We start from the raw sequence: 24,015 nt of genomic DNA, 5'->3' as shown, positions 1-24,015 counted from the left end.
CACTTGACTAGGTACTTATTTTGAACAAATAATTACTTCACGATCGCTAAAAAAGTATGTTCTATAGAATGAGTGTGTCTAGTATGAATGTAATCTGGACGTACTACAATCGCCATGTTGTCATTATCATGTGACCTACCAGCGTCAGTTTGTTAAATCCATTCACTGCCATTCATAAATCCTCTCCAGTGGCCTCATGGGATAGTAAAGTGTCCATTGTATGCACACTTCTGAATCTTCTTTTTGTCTACTCTTTAATGAGTGCTGTGAATTCGGACATAGGTTACTTACTTCGTTACATACTGTTTTTCGCCTACTATATAGTAGGGAAGTATGCGATTTCGGATGTAGCCCCTCTACTTTGGCAGTATTCTCTGAACAAATCAGTTTGAGAACCGCCTGTACTGATTCAGTCCAATTCATTTGTAAAGATCATACAGATCAAACTCAAAAGAATGATTCGTTCATGTGTTTGCATTTTCTATGATTATGATAAATACCCCAATAAATGCCTTAAAGCTTTCTCTTTTGGTTAAAGGTCATACACTAAGCAAAATCCAATTATAAATAATTAAGAATGTGAACACATTATATTATCACGTATTATGTATTATTATTCAGTGTGCATGTTTTTAGTTGAATAATCTGTTTTTGATAGTTACCTGTATCTTAAGCTAATTTTTATGACAAAAAACTTAAACCCTAACTCCTAAACTTGAAATCCAAATCTGTTTTCCTAGTTTTGTATGTTGTGCAGGATTTGTGTGTGTGTGTGTGTGTGTTTTCTTTAATTGCAATCCAAGAACCCAGCATTGAAAAAACTTCTGCAAGGCAAGCTAATTAACTCATTTTTAGAATGTGTATTTTTTTTAAGTAATACGTAATTATGTAGTTTATGAGATTGCCTGCAGATCTTGTTGTTTGCAGAACTCTATAAATGGAACAGGTAGAGCTAATAAGATGTGAAACGAGGCCCACTGGAATGCACAAGGACTCGGTATGTGACAGGCTGTAGGCAGCAGGTGAATTTGCACTGGAGGAGGAGGGGGCAAGAATAGCACCGGTGTGGGCGTACAGGCGGCCACCGAACCGTTATGCTGTATGCTGGCGTATTTTCAGTAAGGTCAACAAACATGATAAATGTCCATGTATATATATGTGAGGCGGTGCATGCGGCTGATATGAGGTTTGGTATTCCATGCAGCAGCCTCCCACGCGCCGCTACCGCCCACGCCAGGATCTGCGTCACGCAGGCGCGTGGGAGTGAGAGAGCAATGTAGCAAGCGCGGAATATCCCAATTCTGGCAGTAGGGGAGAGAGCGGAAACCAACTAGTTTGAGAGTCCCTCCGTAGTTCAAACTACAGAGTGTGTGAGAGTTAATTCAATAACAGAGAGCGAAGGACGCGTCGCTGATCCGCCGAACGCGCGGCACGTAACTGGACGTCAGGTGAAGCGTCGCGTTACTCAACGGACCGTCATCATTCAGAACTTTAATAATCATACAACCAGACGGAGCTTTTGGAAGAGTTTTGGTGGAAAAAAAGACAAAGAAAAAAAAAACTAAAAGGTACGTTTATGCCAGTGCTATTGTTCAATGTCGCTTGTAAATGTAGTTGAGCACTGAATTCATGCATTGTGTGCAACTTTCCTGCGTGTTTTTGTGATCCATGTGCGCGCCGTGCAGACCGGACAGCTCTCGGTACCGTGTGTGAACGCGCCCCCGTGGGCGTCTGGTCGAAGGCAGCTGTGCGTGTACAGCATCCTTAGCGATTCTTCACTTCCAAGGGTAGTTTTCCCAATGCTTTCCAGTGTGGAATAGCTTTTAAATGTGTGAATTTCATAGGCTGATGTGTTTTTTTCCCTCAGAGAAATTTCAAGAGTTAGCTATACTATAGGATATGTAATGTTATATTATTATAAATCAGTTGTATTTATAGATATTGATAGTTTATATTTATAAAAATAAAATATTATGTAGGATAATAGTACTTAATATAGTTGCATGCAGATATTACAAGGCCAAGCACACCAACAGCATAAATGTTTGTTTATACTGCTATAGCACTGTCACATAATTGATTGGGTATTGTCAAGGTGTTATGCCAATGATACATGTAATATTTTGTGTCAGTATGCCAAACCGTTGCCAAGATAAAGCCTTATTCTTATTTGGCACTCACCACATTTGTTAATGCACAGAAATTATTTTGCCAGCATGTCATGAAGATGATCTGACATTAATTTGAAAAATGGTGTTGGCAGAATTAAAAAATAAATAAATGTTTTCCATGAAATTTTAAATGGCTGACAAACAGTTTGGTTAACCATGGCAAATCAATCATTTTCCAAATAATTACAAATTAAAGATTTAAAATTCAATTCAAAATTAAATATGACAATCTTTTAACTCCAAATGTTCTAATTCTGACTTGAAGCAATATTATTAATAGTTATAAGATCGCTTCATCTCAAAACTGCTTGTTTACTCTATTTCTATAGCTCAAATTTAACAATAGGCTTGCCTTCCATAGTCTGCGATGACAGATCAATAATATCAATACAATAAGCGCCTATAATAAAACTACCTTTGATGCTTGGCCCCTAATAATAATATAATGCTGTTTCTGCCAGAAATGGTTTATTGTTTTTCCCATAAACATTAGTAATAGTTGATGCCTCATGTTTAGTTTATTATTTGAGTAATAATTGAAATGAGGTAATGGGAATTTTTGTTTTGAATTGTTTTCTGTCCTGTGAATTTATGACTCATTGTTTACCACTTCATTGTACACACTGGGCCCCCCAAAAACCAACTTAGATGTTACTAATATTAAATGCGAAGTGGTGAACTTTTGTCATGCCTATTTTCCTTCTGTACTTTCCTCATCAATATTTTCCACCGTTATCTTCAAAAACCCTTTGATGAATCGTATTTGGGTAAAAGGCACTGCCACGTAAAAGAGTGTTTTTGCATCCATCTTTTGAAGAGCTTTGAAAAGTAAAGAGCATCAAGGTATACGGTAAGCTAAACTTGAGTTGCATTTGAAAGGTGATGAAGACATCTGTATCTGTGAGGTATATTGTAAAGGTATAACGTGGCATGTTAATTTACATCTGATATTTGTAATTAACTACATACCCCTTTTCATTAACGAAATAGCTGACTCGAAAAATGGAAATGCTCATCGTCATTAAACTCTAAGCATGATATTTTCTCTTTCGTGGAACATAAAATGAGTAGTGTAGCAGAATGTTGCTGCTGCTTTCCATCAAGTGAATGGTGACAAGAGTCTAAACAACTTCAGATGATTTGGAATAGTATATTGGTCAAAGGCTTTGTGTGAGGAGCAGACCAAAATTTGAGTTGCTTTTTGTTATTTCTGGAGCTCGACAGCCCTTCCCCACTATTCAGTTTCATTGTATGGACAAAAGCAGCCAGGTTTGCAGTGGCATTAAGGTTGTAAATGATGACAGAATTACATTTTTTGGGTGAACCATCCCTTTAGGAGATACCCAATTGATTATGTACGCACAAATGTTTCCTTTTCTTGTTCTTGTTCCTTCATTTAAGTGAATCAATTGTGTTCCTCTAGTAATGCCTTATGCTCCTTTCACTAAAACAAGCCTTTATAGCTTTCATATGGAGAGCAGCTGTTCCACAAACACTCAGTCTGATGCACAGGACGGATAGGTCACCTTTCCAGAGAAGCTTCTTTTCGAAAGCTTCATGCAACTATTTAGGACAGGTCTCGATGTGAATCCATTATTCATTTAGATTGATAAGAGGCCGCTGTTGGGCAACACGAGTACGTGCTGTGAGTGCTCTCAGCGTGTTGCGTGAAGCCCTGGCCTTAGATCTCCAGCATTAGGAACCCAGCATGCTTCGGGGAGAGGGAGCTTTGGATAAATTGCTGCCTAAGTGCCATCCATGCTGCTACTGAATTGGTTTCAACAAGGCACCCTTCACTTGGGTCTAGGCCTCAGTCATCCATTAGAGTGGCGGATCACTCTGCTGTGCAGTGGGGCGTCCTCATTAGACTCCATACACTCACTCATCAGTACTCACAATCAGCCTCGCTGTGATACTGTTCTTACTCACCTCTAGTACACTAACTGTCATGATGATTTAGCAGCATCTGTCATCTTTTACCATCACTGAAAGAATGATAATTGAGGCCCGACATTGGCATTGTTATTGATCTGCATTGTTATTGATCTTTAAAAGCGGTTACTAGTTTTATTTATTTTTTACTTTTTTATTTTATTGTATTAAATTTTCAACTTAAAGTATGTAAGTATAGCATAGAGATGCCATAAAAGACAGTGCAAGTTTAGCAACTTTTGGTCATGTATATTTGCTGTCATGGGCATGCAGGTTTTATTGTGACTTCAAAAGCAGTGTCTTTCTAAAAATTTGATGTCTCTGTACTTCCCAAATTACAGTTGGGAAAATGCAAAAGGCAGATGTGTATGTCAGTGAAAGTTCATTTTGAAATGAACAATAACAAGACAGATTAATTTCTAAAACACATTCCATTGATGAGCAGTAGTTGGTGATTTTCTGCAAAAACTCGTTGATGTTTCTTGAGATATCTCTAGGGGTCAGAAATTGAATATATTCACAAAATATGATTCACAAATGCATAACCTAAATTCTTATTCACAAAATATGATTCATTACTGTAAAACTGAAAAGGCGTGAGAGCCTATTTGGAAGTCCTCAGACTGCCACCCTGGAGGAACTCTCTGGAGAACCTCTAAGAATCATTTTGAGTATGCCTCATTCCTATTGTGTACTCAAGAAAATTCATTATAAAATGTAAGTGTCTCAATGCCATTCCCTTGTTATGGAGTTACTCGAGAAACCGTTGACAGTCTCTAGAGTTCTTTGTGGAACTTCCAAAAGGATCCCATAAGTTCCTACGTTTCCTTGATGTTCTCCACAGGGTTCTGTGAGTGTGCTGGTGATTATATGCATATACATATTAACTTTAATTAGGAAATGTTGTTTATTCTGATTCAATTCTGACCCCATGAGATATCAACAAAATTTGTCCCCCAATCTCAGAGTTTTCCCATTGTCATGGTTTGTAAATCGTTTCTAAAACATATCTCTCTCAACAGAAAAATAAGCAAATGAACTCCATTACCACATTAGTATGCATTACAGACTCTGACAAAGTTTGCAGAGAGCATTGTGTGTGTGTGTGTGTGTGTGTGTGTGTTTGTCGTACATTCATAATCCCTGGATCCTTTTGAGGAAGAAGTGGGTGAATTAAAGTGAAATGCAGAAAGCTATCTTCTTAGCACGCACACCTACCGCCCCACTCCCACACGACTCCATTACCCCACCTCCCTTGCTTGCAGCCAATCTCGCTTTTATCGTTGCTGCTGCGGATCCAGATCCTGACAGTGGCAGCTGTAGAAGCAAGATCCCGGCAGAAACAAATGAGGCCTGTGCTGAGTGAGCCCACCTACGCGCGTTGCAGAGGTGGAGTGTGGTATGTGGCTCTCCCAGCAGCCCAGGAGCCTGACAGGCGCTCTCTTATAGTCGCCACTCTTGGATCCAGCCACACATTTCTCTTCCTCCCCCTGCTGTGGCAGCCAATGTCCTCTCCTTCTAGCGGTTTTCCTTTGTTTCCTGTAATTGCTTATTTTGTTCCTTCCTTTGTTCAGGTATGGCGGCGACTTTACCCAGAACCCTTGGGGAGTTGCAGCTCTACCGCATTCTTCAGAGGGCCAACCTGCTGTGCTACTACGATGCCTTCATCCAGCAAGGTGGCGACGATGTTCAGCAGCTCTGCGAGGCCGGCGAGGACGAGTTTCTCGAGATCATGGCGCTCGTGGGCATGGCCAGCAAGCCGCTGCACGTCAGACGCCTACAGAAATCTTTGCGCGATTGGGTCACAAACCCTGCCCTGTTCAATCAGCCCCTCACGTCCCTGCCCGTCTGCAGCATTCCTGTCTACAAGCTGCCCGAAGGGTCACCCACATTGTTGCCTGGTAGCGGTGCCCGTGGAGAAACCCAAGTAAAAGTGCCCAAGTGTTTGGCAGCTGCTTGTGTAGATCCTGGAAAAGGAGAATCAGGCAACGGGAACTCTTCGGCCACTGTTTCACCCCTCCAGAGTGGCAGCGAGCCACGTTTTTGGGCCAGTCATGGCACAGAGAGTGAGCACAGCCTTTCCCCTGCAGAACTGGGCTCTCCGTCTTCCCCTCGGGATGGCCTAGAGGCACTCGACGCGGCTGCCGTTCAGTCCGTGGCGGAGTGCGTGGAAAGAATCTCTCAGACTTTGCCGAAGAGTGACGCCATAGAGGTTAAAGAACAGTTGAAGGGAAATAAGAAGCTTGCCAAAATGATCAGCCACATCTTCGATATGAGCGACGAGGATCCGCACAGGGAAGAGGAAATCCGCAAGTATAGCGCCATATATGGCAGATTCGACTCAAAAAGGAAGGATGGGAAGCATCTGACTCTGCATGAGGTGCGTTATACGGGGCTCTCGCCTATTTTGGTTCTTTTGGGGTTTAAATAAATCATGCACTTCAAAGCATGGCTGTACTTTTAGTAAGAAATTATGTTGTGTCCCTGCTAAATTACTTCAGCATAGCTGGGCACCAGTTTTTGGGATGCTGCTGTGTTTCCTTAATTAATTAGCTGCAACAGAAATATCATGTTGGTCTGTTGCTTACTTGTGGGACTGGTTTAAGTCTTTCTGCATTGTATTATCTATTATTTATTGTCTAATTAATAATAAAAAATATCTTTCGTTTCTACATAGCTGACAGTGAATGAGGCTGCGGCGCAGCTTTGTATGAAGGAGGTGGCATTGCTGACTCGCAGAGATGAGCTTTTCGGACTGGCACGTCAGGTCTCCCGAGAGGTCACCTACAAATACACCTACAGAACTAGCAAGTAAGAACTTAAGTCATTTCCCAAACATGAAACACCTTGGTCGACTATTTTTGGACCTTTGGTTAAAACTGAAGTGTGCAATTTTTTCCAGTTTTCCCAGCTTATTATGTACAGACCAATGCAAGTAAACCATTGTATGTTAATTTCCTTAAAAAGTGTTATGTGGCACTGTAATGACATTGCTCTGTTTGAGTAGTTCGGGTAATCAACATCACAAGTTTGGAACGGGACAACCTGCTTGTCCGACCTTCTCTGTATAAGAAGTTTGCCTAACCAACGGCACAAGTTTGAGACTACCTGTTTGCCTGACCATATTTAAATCACAAAAGTTTAAAGATTCCAAACAATCCAAAATGCTCATAAATCCTGCAGAATCCGCCTGGTTAGCATGGAAAAAGCACAACGTAGGGGAGTTGTTTGTTTGCTTTAATGGATAAAAATTCTCTGCATGCGTCACTTTTTACACCCCGTAAGTGACTGGAGTAATCATTCATGATGTTTAGCCTTTAAGCCAAGAGAGAGATAGCTAATGCTAATGCATTGTGAGCAGCTCAGGATCTGCTCTCTGGTAGTCTGCTTAGAGCCAAGCCAAGATATCAAAGTTTGTGTTGAGGTGTGAAGTGCTGCACTGAGGTCTACGGAGAAATAAGAACACTCCCACTCCTTTGCATCTAAAGGACCACAAGCCTTATCAGACACTCAAACCCTGCCATCCAAAGAGACCATACAGGTGTTTTCTGGATTTCCAGGCTTGCGTGTCAGTGGATGGAAAATTCCTTTTAGCATTACATAATTGCAGTCATCTATTCAAAACTTGAAAGATTGAATCACAGTCATGGACTGGATATTGCGAAAGTTATCTAGGCCAAGTTTTCTTACAATGCTTCTTACGTCATAATGATATTTGCCAAGAGCACTCCTAAATTAGGTTGCAGGTGAAAACTACTATTAGTAAAGCAAGTATTAGTACTTTAAGGCCAGGGTTTTAAACCAGGGGTATATGCAGAAGATAAATAAAACATATAAACATAGAAATTCTATTTCATTTTAATGATCTGAGAAGGATTGTATAATATAATAATGCTAGTTAATGTTGAAAGGGTACCAGGTGGGGCTGAGACTCTGGTTGTCAAGGGTTTGTTAAGATTGAAAATCCTTGCTTTAAGGCATTTCTTGTATAAAATAAATATCCCATAGTTTGGGGAAAATTAGTTGTAATAACTTCATGATGTCACATAATGTCCTCCTAGAGACAATATGCTGATCTGGAGCTCAAGAAACATTTATTCTTATAAACAATGTTGAAAACGGCTATCCTGTTTAAAATCATTTTGATTATTAGGATTTTATTTTTTAGGATTCTTTGATTTATAGATTGTTCAAAAGAACAGTATTTATTTGAAATATTTCATTGTCACTTTAAAAAAGAATTCCCCAAAATAAAAGCTTACAGTCCCCAAACTAATGAACGATAGTGTATATTGAATATAACGTTTTGGCTTTCATATTTGCTTTGTTTAAATAATATTATCAGGACACATAGAATATATAGGACACATTGTTGTGAAAGTGTTTCATTGCTTGTTCAGGGCTAAACATTTGATTTTCTTTCCTACAGATCTCGATGCGGCGACAGAGATGAGCCCTCGCCCAAGAGAATTAAAACTGAGGTGAGTAAAATTGCTTCATGATTTCTCCAAACTGAACTCCAAATAATCTGTCTGAAGCTTCCAACGCAATTTCTCAAGTCATTTTGTTATTAATGTGCGCTGCTGCGCTAACACCAATATGCGAGGAAACTGTTGTAGGAGGCAGGATTGACACTGGGTGGGTCCAGTGGCTTTTTGTTTGCATAGCTGCCTGTCAGCATACTGAACTGTGTGGGAGGGCTTTGCAGGAGCATGCGGGGTAGCTCCATCAGGATTGCATGTCATGGTGTAGGGGAAAGGTCAAAGTTCAGCCTGAAGAAGTTACAAAGGACTAATGTGTGCAAACCCACCCCCTCGATCACACCTTAAGTCCATATTTAGCCATCCCACGGTCATTATTTTTCCATAATCTGCATATCCATGGTCAGTCTGCCCTATACTTAGCTGCACATACATAGTGATCTTATTGATGTGGTCTGCTGAAGAGGCCTTTGTGCTCTATGGCAGCTGTCCATTCACGGCTCTCTGGTGACACATTTGATCATTGTCCAGTCGTTAGATCTTCTGGAAACTTCTAACATCCCACATCAATGCTTATGGGCTGGGCTGGTGTCTCAAGAAGAGCAGGTGTTTGCCCACTTCACCTCTGCTCTGGTTTCACTCCGCATACGGGCAAAGACATGTGACCACTTCGGAAAATCAGTGGTTTCTACCCACTCTACCTCTAAGGAGAAATGAGTCCTTTATCAGTATCAGACAGTGGCAAATTACCAAGTGATTTCCTTTTCCCCCTAATTTGCATTGTTACTCACTTAATAATCACATTTTACCTCACATTTACGTCATGTTCCCACACTAGTGATGTGACTGAACAGCAGCATTGGGGAAGCTACTTTTTAATATACTTTTAATTTTTTTTTTTAGTAAGTTACAGTTGCGATACATATTTATTTTGGTGGCTGTATTTACTAGTGTATAGTAAATCACAAATCACATTATAAACATATTTATTAACAGAAAAGTATTTTGCTATAGACTTTTATGCAAAGCTACATACAAAAGTGGAGTGAATTACTCGCCCATTGTTTGGTAAAAAAAAAAGACGTCTGCAAGTTCAACAAGCAATGACAGGCACCCAAACTGCACTTTCTCTTCAGCGAATCCAGATTTAAGCAGGTTATTGCTACACTTTGGAGTTTAGGTTTTGATCCATGTAAATGAATACTGTTTGGGTGTAAATGTAGATTAGAGTTCATGCTAATTAAAGTTGTAATAATTCTCATTGGTACATTTCTGATAACCATATTATTGACCTTTATGAAATAATTATTGGATTTTTTAGAGCTGCAGATTGGTCACACATACCGCCCACAAACGCAACGTGATCTCTAGAACACATGCTCGAATGAATCATTTGAATACTTTTTTTAACATTTAAGAGAGAGTCACGTTTTTTTATAATCATACCGTTTGGTCAAGCCACTCCAATTGTAGTTAAGTTAGTAGTGTCTTACAGTAAATTACTTTGTTGGTTTTGCATTGTTTGTTGCAGTTAATTTGTACTCAGCTCTAGAATGGATTTTCCACGTTTAACTATTTCATAGTGTTTTACAGTTAATAGTGTTGTGTCTGAACTGCAAAAAAAAAAAAACATGCACTTCCCCTCCCCCTCTCGCTGTCCTTGTCTGGCCTCAACTCTGCCCACATTACACTCCCATCCACACCAGTGAGAATAAGCTGCCCGCCCACATGCACCCAGACAAGGTCCAAATGAGATCAGTTGTGCACCCACCCGTATTCTTGAGGTAGATGTGACATCATTACGTGGGTGCACTCGGAATCACCCACGCCCATGCATTTGCGCAGATACCACAAAGTGAAAAGGGGCCGGGTCTGAAGACACATGCGTATACATGCAGGCGTATGCATGCACCTTTGTCTGTCCGCTCTAGAAGACCAGCCTCCGTGTCAAGAAAGAGAAAAGCCTTAACTCACAGGAGTGGCTCAATGACTTCATTATTGCTGCGTGAGTGTTGGCAAATTTGCGTCAGAGCTGTTATTATCAGATACCTCTTTGCCTCAAACACCCAACTAGTAGTGAAAAGACTGGAATGTCTGTGGTAGTTTGCAGCCATGGGAACCCATGTAAACATTAGAAGTTTCGAGCTCATCCTTTGTGTAATAATTTTTAGACGGTGCATCCGGCGGACAAAATGTTCTGTTTTTCTTTTTCATCCGCCGGTTGGGTTGAAACTCATCCTGAGGGGATTTTTAAGTGGGATGACATTCTATTAAGTATTTGACCTTTTCGCTTCAGAGGAATGAATCTTTTTTTCACTTCGGCTTAGTGAAAAATTAGTAGCTGTGCTCTGTGAAGTGGTTGAGATTAACATCTTGTCCTCGAATTGTTCAGGTATTCTTCAAATGTCACTCAAACCTCGTTGACCTCCAATAAGAGGTTGATTCATATTGCTATAAATGGTCTTGACCATTGGTCTTGTAGTTTGTGGACTTACTGGGGCTGGTCAAATTCAGCTATGACACATATTGTCTTTAAAGTTGATGTGTCAATTTTTTGGTGTTTAAATACTTAATCTTATTAGTTATCATGCAGACACACAACTATAAGTAATTAAGTTGATTCTTCAAAAAAGTCTTTGTGGCACTATCATAACGGTATTCTGTTTATGAGCCATATTAAAGGGATAGTTAACCCAAAAATTTAAATTCTGTCATTAATTACTTACCCTCATGTCGTTCCAAACCCTTAAGACTTTCGTTCATCTTCGGGAACACAAATGAAGCTCTTTTTTAAGAAAACTAAGAGCATTCTGTCCCTCCACTGACAGCTACGCAACTACCACTTTGACGCTTCAAAAAGTTCTTAAAAAGATCGTAATGAGTGGTTTAGTCCAAATTTTCTGAAGAGACACGATTCACTTTATATGATGAACAGACTGAATTTGGGCTTTTATTCACATATAAGCGTTGATCAACTCGCAGAGAACCAATGAGGTTAATTCTCGTGTTGCGCAACACGTTTGAGCTTCCGCAAGAACCAAGGAGGTTTGTTCTCACGTGTCAAGCAGGTTCGATTGAGCTCCTGTTTGTTCCCTGATCAAAAGTCTGTTCATCATATAAAGCAATCGCGTCTCTTCAGAAAATTTGGACTAAACCGCTCAATTCATATGGATTAGTTTTACGAAGCGTCAAAGTGGTAGTTGCGTAGCTGTCAATGGAGAGTACAGAAAGCTCTCAGATTTCATCAAAAATATCTTTACTTGTGTTCTGAAGATGAACGAAAGTCTTACGAGTTTGGAATGACATAAGGATGAGTAATTAATGACACAATTTTAATTTGTAGGTGAACTATCCCTTTAAGCAACATTAGGCTCATCCAATGGCATATGTTTTGGCAGGATTGTTGGTTTGCCAAAGCAGGGCGCGGATGGAAGGGAAACCGGTTTAAAAATCATTATTTTGCAGAAATTATGCGCTTCATTTTTAAGTTGACTGACTCTGAAACTTTGATCAAAAGGAAATATCAATCGAATGTGTATCGATCTGCAGGAGGGCTGTTTTGACCTCCAGGAGGCGCTGCAGGCTATTCACATGCGCCAGGAGACCCTTAAGGAGCAGCTAGCCCACGCCAGATCTAAAGGAGAGGAGACGGTTGGGCGGAATATCCAGGTGACTGACTGCATTATGACAGTGTATTTATTTTTGTGTGGGAGAGGAATGCTCTCAGGCGCCTCACTGACTCCGTCTTCATGTCTGTCTACCACCACACGTCTCGCTCTGGTATCCTATCATGCAGGTTTTCGGGTCAATAGCTGCAAGAGCTTCCCTGGACCTCCTGATCATGACCTACTTTTGTTCAACTGGTCTAATATATGTACTATCATTGGTTGGATATTTTTAAGGAAGTGTATGGAATGTTCTAACTGATGAAAAAGACTTCTATTAGCAAGTACAGTTACACTCAGTGCTTTTTTCTGATTGTTGTTCTATAGGGAAGAAAAATTATATATCAGTTGTTCTCATAGACCAGAAGTTCTCAACCTTTTCACACCAAGTCCCCTTATTGTTCAACACGATATTTGAAGGCCCTTCTGACAAAGCAAATTTGTACCTCTGGTATTTCTGTTGTAATAAAAATAAACTCACTCACTCACTCACTCACTCACTCACCACTCACTCTCTCTCAGACACACACACACACACTCTCTCACACACTCTCTCTCTCTCTCTCTCTCTCTCTCTCTCTCTCTCTCTCTCTCTCTCTCTCTCTCTCTCTCTCTCTCTCTCTCTCTCTCTCTCTCTCTCTCTCTCTCTCTCTCTCTCTCTCTCTCTCTCTCTCTCTCTCTCTCTCTCTCTATCTATCTATCTATCTATCTCTCTCTCTCTCTCTCTCTCTCTCTCTATCTATATAACTATAGTTATATCATTAAAATGGAGAACAAATGAAGACTTTTCAGTTTATCAGCTTAAGCTTATCAGATTTTCCTTAAAGGTATAGTTCACCCAAAAATTAAAATCCTGTCATCACTTACCCTCATGTTGTTCCAAACCTGTATGAGTTACTTTGTTCTGTTGAACACAAAAGAAGATATTTTAAAGTAGTTGATAACCAGACAGTTGACGGTAGCCACTGACTTCCAGTATTTTTTTTCTACTATGGAAGTCAATGGCTACCGTCAGTCAACTGTCTGATATTTCAATATTAACCTAAAATGTCCAATATTATTGGAAGATAAAATCATGTGGGCTTTCCTGTCTATTATTAATTGTATAGCTCTGTCTACACTATAAGCCCGAAACATTTTATTTCAGTGTGCAAAGATATTTATGACTTCAAACTTTTGCTGTACCATGACAGTACTTGACATTAGAGAGAATAATGATTGTAAAAGGAGAGAGTTTATGCTAATATCTCTACTATAGCACCACCTAGTTTTAATGCTAGGAATGCACTGCATAATTTAGGTGCATTATTTATTGCATTTTTACACACTTTTTTTGCATACAACGATGCTTACTTAGCTAGAATTGTTCGCTTTCACACATTTTTCCTATTGTCTACAATTGTCACATTGCATCTGGGACAAAGTTGATACATCCCTCTATTATATCTTTTGAGCTATAAGAGCAACATCTGAGCATTTAAAACATAATTTGTGCCATCTTTTCTCTTTAATTGTTCTGTTTTTCAATAGATAGATTGACATAATGCATTGTTTTGAAGTGGAAACGTCTCATTTGTAACTGAATAGCATCTCCCTATGTAAAAGAAAAACAAGCAGTAAAAGTTTGTTTTGCTTGCCTCTTTAGGTAGCATGCTATTGCGCATGTAGGAGAGGTGCTATTGGAATGAATCAAGCTTTTAATAATAATCAGAGAGCTGAAACATTAATATAATCACAACGAAATATTTATAGTAATTAAACCCTGTTTCATGTGCAATGCAAATATGATTGAGGAGCATTCAAATTATCATTGGGTATTTGGACTGTAGTTTGTTTATGGTTAGTTTTGTTTTGTATCACTACAGTTGCGGTTTGTTTGTGAATGATGAATATTGGAAATCATTTGTGTCACACTGTACGTACGATGCTATACACATCCGCCTGTCTGACTCCCTGCTGTCTGTGCATATTATAGGTTCAGTTGGAGCGTCTGTTGGCCAAGCAGATGGAGATACTGCATGATGCCGCGGCGCAGGACAGACTGCAGGCTCTGGAGTGGAGGGTTCCACCAGGCCCCTACAAACACAGCTCAGACAGGCAGAACAGCAATGGCCTCTCAGCTGACAAAAACGCTGACCAGCAAGGTGAGTTTGTGCTTTATAAAATTAGTGATGATGGGTTATTTGTCACATAGTGGATGCTTTTTATCCAAAGTAACTTGCTGCCCATTTATTGCAAGGACAGTCCTTTTAGAACTAATTTTATTTTATTTACCTTGTCAGCAAAATCAGGGGCTTTTAAACTGGGGTCTAACTAGGGGGTTCAGTGTTTTTTTTTTTTAGGGCTGTCAAAGTTAATGTTTAACATTTATTATTATTATTTTGACATTTACCAAATTTATTGTATTACTACTTCATTCTCTTTTCTAGAGACTGGTCAGATTACTTGGCATCAGTAACACTAGACTTTAATAGAAATGCATAAATTAGTGTAGAAAAAATGTTTACTGTAAAGTGTTAATCTCAGATGTGCTGTCAACTAAAATGTAATGTTATAACAAATGTATTTATAATAATTATAATAATTTCTCTGTAGTATAAAAATATTATATTATTATAAAATAATATTTATATAATAACAATTATTTTAGTTAATCCTTTTTGTACTATTATTCTACTTGCCTTTTCAATTTCCAATTTTTAAAAAAAAAAAAATTTTATACAGGGTCTTGTATGAAAATACACCTTTATTTCATATTATATTGTATCATATTTGCATCAAAAAGTTTGAAAACTCCTGAGTGTCTGAATCCTAAAGCGAAACCAGTTGAGAACTGGTTGAAGAAGAGAATGTAGAAGTCAAGGAATTTATTTTCACGAAAACAGCTATTATTATTTTTGTTATCAGAAAAGCAGACAAACTGTCTTTTACTCTTGATTGACCATCCGGGTTATTTTTGTACACATTTGACAGTATCGAAAACCGGTGAAGCGTTTCAGTTGTTGTTTCTCATATAATTCAGTAGCTTGCATCACCTGTTCCAGACTCTCTTTTTTTCTCGTTTCTTGTTGGCACTCTCATTTCTGGGGCTCATCTGGCAGCTGCAGGCGGAGGCGGGGTGGTGGGTGTCAGAGAGGGGAGGGGGACGCTGGGTGGAAATATGAACACAGCGCTGCGTTCTGCTGCTAATCTTGTGCCTTAGAATGCCACCCGTTCTGGAGTTCAGTTTGACCCTCGTGTTGGTTCATGATGATAATTACTGCACATATACAGAATCTGAGCACTGATTATCTGCATCACAGCACAGGTACAAATGTTTGCATGTTTACAAGGGCTTTTGCATTGCAAAGTAGTACGCAACCACCACCATGGATTTTTAACGGTGATACTCGTATATATTGGCCACCCTGCTTTATAGGTATAATTTAATTTAATAATAACAAATAAGACGTACAGAAACTTATATCTATGTTTATAAATACATATTTTATGCACATACATATGCATACATGCATAAATGTATTTTTGTATGTTTTAGGTATATTAAATATCAGGAGCATCATGCACTCTATTTTACTGTAATTACTGAAATGTCATCATATCCGATACTTCAGAATATTAAGAATAGCCTATTAGACCTATAAGTCCTGCATCTATTCAGGCTTCCATGTATTGTGTGGAGCAGCGTTTACAGAGCCGTACATCAATGACAAGCTGCGCATAAAAAATAATCACAGCCAAATCGGTTTAAGTGCAATTTCATGTAAATTGTGATTAATCGTGCAGCCCTAACGTGCGCGCTGCGCGCGCCTATAGAGAGAAATGCACCTTGCATTTGGATCATATAATCAAAGAGTATTTGTTTTCGATTTGAATTGGTTCGATTAAAAGTAGACATTTCAAGCTTTCTATAGGCCTGTTTCTCATGTCTGTGAGACTAGTAGCCTATACGCTGAGTTTCGGTTCATTTGTGACGCACTCCAGTTCTTCTTGCAGTCGAAGTTTGTTCTGTGCACTGTCAAGTGCTTCATCAGATTTGTCGTGTTGCTGGTCTTGGCGGCAATCATGCTGCATGCTTATTGGCTCACTGACATTGACGAGATTAACCCCTTAGGTATCGAACGACGAGATTTGTTGATACTCGATGGTATTGAGGCAATTCGGTCAGTGCCTAAAAAGTATCGAACTTGATTCCCAGCCCTAGTGCAAACGCAGACTTGAATTTAGCAGTTGATAACGTGATGCACTGAACATTCTAATCTCACTGGTGTGATCGTACACTTTAAAGGGTTAATTATATATATATATATATATATATTTTTTTTTTTTGGAAGCTGCATTACGATCCATTTGGCTCAAAAATCTGAGGGGGCAAAACATTTAATTAACCAGATATCTGCCAATAAATGAGCTTTAATCGTTTTTTTTTGTTGTTTTTTTGTTTTCAGATACCACACAGGTCGCATACTTTCATAATTTATGCACCAGCCAGGTAGCCTGGATGCCAGCCCGAACCCCGTCCACAACATTTTTTGGTCGGGAAGTTCGGTCTGGACTTGATCCATTGAGGAGTAATTATGATCGGTTCAGAATTAGTCGGGCCAATCAAATTGCCAGGGCGGGCTTTATACGATGATGGACAGATGATCTGCAGTTATGTAATCATCACGTTATCAAAGAGCGCTTGGGTTGAACTGGTTTCCCTCAGAGATCACTGCAGCTGGAGAATTAAGATGTAACGTTATAGATTCCGCTATCGCGTCTGTTGTAAAAGAAATCGACAGCGCATTCATTTTAAAAGATAAACAGAGAACTGCAATCAAGTCATTTGTCGATCGGAAAGATGTGTTTGCCGTCCTTCCTACGGGATTCGGCAAAAGTTTATTTTATCAGCTGGCTCCGATGGTCGCTAAGAAGATGGGACGCAATGAAAGCCCTGTGGTCGTTGTGGTTTCTCCTTTGGTCGCACACTCGCACTCATGGAGGACCAAGTAAAAGAAGCAACACTCATTATTTTACTACTTCTTCCAGCGTGAGTGCAGTTGAGTTCTGATGACAACTTTGTAGCTCATAAAAAAAACACTTACTGCGTTGCTCTGATTGGTTTTAGGTCTATCCAATTGAGTGCAGAGGTTTTTTTCCCCTGGTTCGGTTAAGACACGCCTCATAATCAAAGCCCTATGGAGCAGTATCAGACTCACATTCTGACTAGAATATGAGTATGACGAAGTCAGGCTACCAGCCAGGCATCTACCATTAAAGAATAGATTCTTTAGCTATTATAGACTCCTTGGAAAATAATTCTCATTTCTCCTTTGCATTAATATGACACTCTTCTCATTATTTAGGATAATTATTTGTTGTTGTTTACATTGCGCTGAGCACAACAGAGCTCTCTCCCTCCCCAGCTCTGAGAATAACTCCTTCATGAACTCTCTGAGTACATGATCCCTCTCAACTTCCTAATATCCCATGTGTTCTCAGAACTCCAGAGTGGGCGTATGGGATCTGCGGAGAAAGAATGAGTGAGAGAGAAAGAGGTAGAAGCAGTGGCAGAAAGTGAGAATTAGATGAGACCTAAATATGTCCTTCCTTGACTCTCCCCAGGTAGGGCTTTAATGAAATGAATCAGATTTTTAAATGTTTCTGAAAGAAGTCTCTTATGCTCACCAAAGCTGTATTTATTTAATCGAAAATACAGTAAAACAGTACTATTGTGAAATATTACAATTTATAATTCTTGTTTAATATATGATCCTTCGGAAATCATTTTACTATGCTGATTTGGTGCACAAGTAACAGTTCTTAATGTTCAATGTTGAAAATGTTGAGAAATGTTGTGCTGCTATATTTTAGGTACATTTGCTTCACGATTCTTTGATAAATAGAAAGTCTGAAAGAGCAGCAATTATTTGAAATATAATTTTTTTTTGTAACATTACAAATTTAATCCATCCCTTCTGAAAAAAATAAAAATAAATTGAATCTTATTGACCCCAAATCTGTCTGTCTGTCTATCCATCTATCTATCTATCTGGATGGATGGATGAAAGATGGATGATGGATGAAATAAAGTTGGATGGATGGATTTATGGATGAATGAAAAAGATGGATAGATGAATGAAGGATGGATGAATGGATGGATTGATGGAAGATATATTGATGGATGGATGGAAGATATATTGATGGATGGATGGATGGATGGAAGATAGATAAATAGGCATACAGACAGACTTTGTGGACCAGGGTGGAAGAACACCATTTATTATTACCTGTTCAGTTTCTTTAATTTGCGGTTTTAAATTCCTCATCCTGCCATTCAAATTCAATTTCCAATGCAATTTCCTGTGGGACGTGGCCAATTCAAATTCACTCTGAGTTTTGTCCAACCCTGTTATCCACAGCGGTCGTTACCTTCTTCTATGGTTTAAAATGAGGTATTATGAGGAGTGGGTGGAAGAGACGTGTCCCCTCAATGTTCAAATTAACACAATGCCCTTTAATTACCTGCAGCTTTAAGTTAAAAACGACAGACATTAGTCATGATGCTGCTCTGATGCTGTCAATAGACACAAATGAGATCAGCCAGCCGGGGACAGAGGAGGTTAATGTGCTGTGTTGAAGGAGGCAGCAAGCACAGAGGTGCACGCACTGAATGCAACTCGCTATCAATGCGCTTCAAGCCGCAGTCGCTGTCCTCGGGCTATTACGGAGTGTGCGTTGGCAGGCTGTTGTCGAAGAAAAGGTGCATTTGTATCAAATGAAGCTCAGTTGCAGGCGTGAGAGAGAGTATTGTGCTGAGTGTTTCTGGTAGGCGGAATGCTTGTCTCATAGCATTAGCTTGGACTTGGTAATTGACATCATGATGCAGCCTTGCGTTTTGTTAAACGCCGATCATGAATACAGTTGCGATGTGAACATGAGTTAAAATGAATGGTTTGTTTTATTGTGTCTCTGCAGGAGAGAGACCGTTGAATCTAAGGGTGACCAACCTGAGGCCGAGCGCATCAGACGGAGACACGCCTCTCGGAAAGCAGCTGGCGAATGAGTTGAAGAGGCATCATCACGCTAATGCAGAGAGCAAGATGTCAGCAGCCACAGGTGTGTGTTGAATGGAAAGAGAAGAGACCTAGTGAGCTGCTTACATAGGCAATTTTGAGGCATCATAAGCATGCGACTGTAGGCTATATGAAGACTAAGACACCTAAGAAATTTCAAGTCAGCATCATATGCATCCTTCACAGAGGAGGCAATCTCAGTTTGAAACAGAGCCACACTCACTCTGTGTCTTCCAGTAAATGCTTTTATTGCACATTATCTTGCACACTTGGGACTTTTGCACACCATGGCTGACTTAGATAAATTTGTTTTTCATACCTGGGTCATTCCTGCAGTACCTTTTGAGCTCTGTAACTGTTAAAATATGAATATGCTAGTGTTATAATATAAGGAAGAATTTCTATAAAAGGGTCATCAGACTTTCAGAAAAATGCTCTGATCAGGATGTGACACTTAAAGGGTTAGTTCACCCAAAAATTAAAATTATGTCAGTAATTACTCACCCTCATGTTGTTCCAACCCCGTAAGACTTTCGTTCATCTTCGGAACACAAATTAAGATATTTTTGATGAAATCTGAGAGTTGTCTCACTCCTTCATAGGCTTCTAGGTAATTTCATTCTGCCGGCCCAGAAAAGTTAGTAAAAACATAGTTAAAATAGTTCAAGTGACTACAGTGGCGACGAGAATACTTTTTGTGCAAAAAAAACACAAATATAACGACTTTATTCAACTATTCATTTTCTTCCGTGTGGGCCTCTGATGTCAGTTCACGAGAGCGCCACGACGCATGCGCGAGAACTGAGACGATGACGCTCACGATCATTTGATGGGAAGGTGTGAAAGGTAAGCCATTTATTTTGCGGCATTGGTAAGGCACTTTTATGTTTTCTCGTTTGTTTCTCACGATTCGGACATTGAGGAAATGCACACTTTAGAACCATTTTAAACACTACATCAAGACCCACCTGCGTCATCTTCTCAGTTCTCGCGCATGCGTCGTGGCGCTCTCGTGAACTGACATCAGAGGCCCACACAGAAGAAAATGAATAGTTGAATAAAGTCGTTATTTTTGTGTTTTTTTCGCAAAAAAAGTATTCTCGTCGCTTGATAAACTTATCAATTTTACTATTTTAACGATGTTTTTACTAACTTTTCTGGGCCGGCAGAATGAAATTACCTAGAAGCCTATGGAGGAGTGAGACATCTCTCAGATTTCATCATAAATATCTTAATTTGTGTTCCAAAGATGAACGAAAGTCTTATGGGGTTGGAACAACATGAGGGTGAGAAATTACTGACAGAATTTTCATTTTTGGGTGAACTAACCCCCTCTAACTGTTCATTATAATTTGAATATTTACAAAGTGACTAGAAAATTAACTAAATTGAACATAAGAGCAAAAGTACTCGAGGAGAATGTTCATTTTTGTTTTTTAATTTTGTAATTAATGACAATTTTAAACATTTCGATTAGAGAAAGTAAAATGTGAAGAAACACCCGCAATTATTTTATTTTCATAATACATTTTTACATTTTAGAAGCACTTTTTAATAAATTGACAGTTTTTCCAATTCTAGATGCACTTGGGGACATGGCAAAAAATATATAATAATATTAATTATTATTATTATTATCATAATAATTTATTTTATTTTTAATAAATTGTTTTTCCATTTTAGAAGCACATGGGGACATAGCAAAAATATCAAACCAAATTGTTAATATTATTTAATTTCAGTCTTTATGTCCTATGTTAATTGTGAAAAGCTAACTAATATGATGTGATCTTTAAAATGGTGTAATTTTATCCAATATTATCTCATGATAACAGGAATGATCCATATTATATTTGTCTTTGCTAATATATGCTTTAATTCATTTAGCAGATGCTTTTATCCAAAGTGACTAGCAAATGAGGAACCTTACAAGCAATTTATGCATCATTAATTGCATAAAGGGTTTCAGTAATCCAGAACATTTCTCTTGATTTTTCCAGAAAACGGAGACGCATCTTCACGTGCCCTCAACCTCTCTGAGAAGAAGACCATCAAATCAGAGCCGGAGGATTCCAGATAGCAGCCCTGAATGCTTTCGTTTCGAACCTACAATACACGTCGTCTGTCAGTGAATACTAAACAAGCACAACTACAGTAGAGCCTTAACAACCGACGTTGCCTCAAAAATAGAATTTATTTTACTTTCTCGTCATTTTTGTTTTTGCCAAAGCACCTAGAGTCCTTATTTTCATTCTCTTGAGTAGATTCACACTGTTTGTGCTGTCACTGACTGTACTCGTTCAATTCTCACTAGCTCTAATCACCTGTTTTTATCTCTTCATGCTATCCTATCGGTGCGGACCGCGAAGTCCGCTATTTGTACATACATAGAAAATGTCTGTTTGAAAACAGTTAAATGTTATTTAAATACAGTATGTGTTGTATGTATATATGAATGCATGTATAATTTCACTGAAACAGAAGGACGCCGTGTTTTTAAAGTTGTCAGTACGCAGCTGTTGTTGTCGCCTATTTAAGTGAGCCTCCTGGATTGCGTTTCTCGTTAAAGACCCCATGCAGTCGCTTTCAATTCCTGTATTGACTATTTCCTATTATAACAGGAAGTTGGTAGGACACATCAAAGGGTTCGTTCCTTTTTTAAATATCCAGTATAGGCTTTGAACCGTGATTTGCTAGTTGCTATTGCTAGTCGACAACAGGTGGTTTTATAAGCAGGAGTTATGATATCATTCTAGAGAGCATTTGATTGGAGAAAACTGATCGATAGTAGGGCTGCACGATATATCGAAATAAAATTTATATTGTAATATGACAATGCAATAGTCAAATCATGCAGGCTGCGATTTTCATTTAGACGTGTGCTGCTCATAATAGAGTTTCAGCAGTGTAAATGAAAAGGGCCTTGTTTTACTCTAAAACCGACCGTGCACATACTAATTTGCCAGCAAACTGCCAAAATAAAAGCTTGATTGTCTTAACGTTAAAAAAAGGAAGAAATTAAGATGTAAATATTAGTACTGTATTTTTACACTTGTAAATTTTCATTATTTTATTATATTTAAAATTGTGATTTTCAATTTAATATTGAAAATCACATCGCAATATATATCGCAGGTTTTTTTCTAATATCGTGCAGCCCTAATCAATGTTTTTGGATGTTTATCCCTGAGGAGAAAGACGAAGCGCCTTTTTAATGCGTAAAATTGAATTTTGTCAGCGTTTATCTGTACACTAGCATATGATGACCTCAGAGCTAATACATATGAATACTCTAATTTCGATCTCATGGGGTCTTTAAGGGAGTTGACGATGCTATTGAATCTGAATTTAAAAGTCTCTACTATGGTGCTATGGTTGAATTTACTTGCGTAACACAGGAAAACTGCGGTACACATTGCTATTTAAACACTGAAATCTCGGAGCCAGCCGTTTGTCTTTCTTGAACAAATAGTAATGCCTGATTTATTCCGATACTAAGCACAATATAAGCATAATATATTTCATCGTACTCTATACATACCAACAAAATTCTAATATAGACAAGCATGTCTCCCCTCTTGAACGTTAGCGAAATAGTCATGTAAATAGTTTAAAAACATTCACAACTGACTGGAACTTGGAAACAGGGCGTCAATGCTGCACAATTCCAGTCTTTATCATAATCACGTAATGTATTTGTATTTCTGAATATTTAGTCGTAGAGCAATACCGGGTAGCTGTTGTCACTTAACTCAGTGAACGTGTCTTGGTGTCCCAACCTCAGAGGACATTCACTGTACAGTATTTCTACTCTGTTTCGTAGTGTAGACAGTCTTATATTCAGCTAACGTGCAAATGTATGTGAAACTGATATGCACTAGTGTTTGATTCTCGAATTTGCATCCTACCGCTCAACATTTCTCGTGTTTCTCAATGGTGATACGTGTTTTTGTAGGACTTGTACCTGTGAAATCATCGGTTCGGCTTCGAGTCGCACTCTTTATGTAGTTCTAGAGTATCACGTGAGGTGAAGTAGGCACAAGATAATCAGGTTTTCCGCAACTACATGTCTGTAATGTACCGGTCAAGCTGTTATATAATCTGTATTTGTGTCGATGACAAATACCTCTCTATATCGGTGCAAAGAGACCGATTTTTAACGTCCTGATCATACACTTCAGTATTTTGAGGGAATATGTGGAAATATTGTGTGTGCTTTTATTTTTTTAGTATTACTTTCAGAGACTAAAGAGATCTCGAGTATGCAAAATCTTAATTTAAGTGCCATTTTAAACCTATTTTTGAAAGTCGGTGGGTTGGGAGACGTCCTGTGTGATAAAGACAAGCGTTATGTGAATATTTATCCTCATTTTACCTTCGTTTAAAAGCATTCCATGTTACAATTCGTTTTATTTTGGGTGTTCGTTTTAGGTGGAATGGAAAATGAGATTTGGGAAGTTGTATGAAAATCTGAGACTTAAAGCCTTGGCAATATCAAGCGCTCTAAGAGCACTGGAACTAAATTTGATTGGACCTCACTGATTACATCGTTACCAATGACCTATATAGCAAGACATATCTAGACGCCTACCTTTGTTCCTTGCTTGTTACCGTCTTTAACCACTCACAGAAATGATCAGTCTTTCCCTAATCTTTGTACTTGCTTTGTATAATAGACTTATGCATCTTGGACTGTGGGATGAAACTG

General features: G+C 38.8%; 1 protein-coding gene across 1 annotated transcript; it reads left to right on the top strand.

Annotated features, from left to right (window-relative positions):
- Positions 1 to 1,265: 1,265 nt before the first annotated feature.
- Positions 1,266 to 22,080, top strand: nab1b (NGFI-A binding protein 1b (EGR1 binding protein 1)). Its single transcript, XM_056237764.1, has 8 exons — positions 1,266 to 1,568; positions 5,678 to 6,483; positions 6,781 to 6,914; positions 8,533 to 8,584; positions 12,134 to 12,253; positions 14,225 to 14,393; positions 19,210 to 19,350; positions 21,308 to 22,080. Exons 2-8 carry the CDS (start codon positions 5,680 to 5,682, stop codon positions 21,385 to 21,387), a joined length of 1,500 nt encoding a protein of 499 aa, XP_056093739.1. The 5' UTR covers positions 1,266 to 1,568; positions 5,678 to 5,679; the 3' UTR covers positions 21,388 to 22,080.
- Positions 22,081 to 24,015: the final 1,935 nt, after the last annotated feature.

The sequence above is a fragment of the Rhinichthys klamathensis genome, unplaced genomic scaffold (assembly GCF_029890125.1).
Source record: "Rhinichthys klamathensis goyatoka isolate OS25496 unplaced genomic scaffold, OSU_Roscu_1.1 h1tg000497l_1, whole genome shotgun sequence".
In the NCBI taxonomy this organism is placed as follows: domain Eukaryota; kingdom Metazoa; phylum Chordata; class Actinopteri; order Cypriniformes; family Leuciscidae; genus Rhinichthys; species Rhinichthys klamathensis.
Note: the sequence above shows the minus strand (reverse complement) of the source record. Positions and strands in the feature narration are given on the sequence as shown.

What these genes read in the sequence shown, in the direction of transcription:
- nab1b (XM_056237764.1), top strand. Translation starts at nt 5,680, where the DNA reads ATGGCGGCGACTTTACCCAGAACCCTTGGGGAGTTGCAGCTCTACCGC. An exon ending in CAAAAACGCTGACCAGCAAG is followed by an intron (nt 14,394 to 19,209) that starts GTGAGTTTGTGC and finishes GTGTCTCTGCAG; the next exon opens with GAGAGAGACCGTTGAATCTA. An exon ending in CAAGATGTCAGCAGCCACAG is followed by an intron (nt 19,351 to 21,307) that starts GTGTGTGTTGAA and finishes TGATTTTTCCAG; the next exon opens with AAAACGGAGACGCATCTTCA.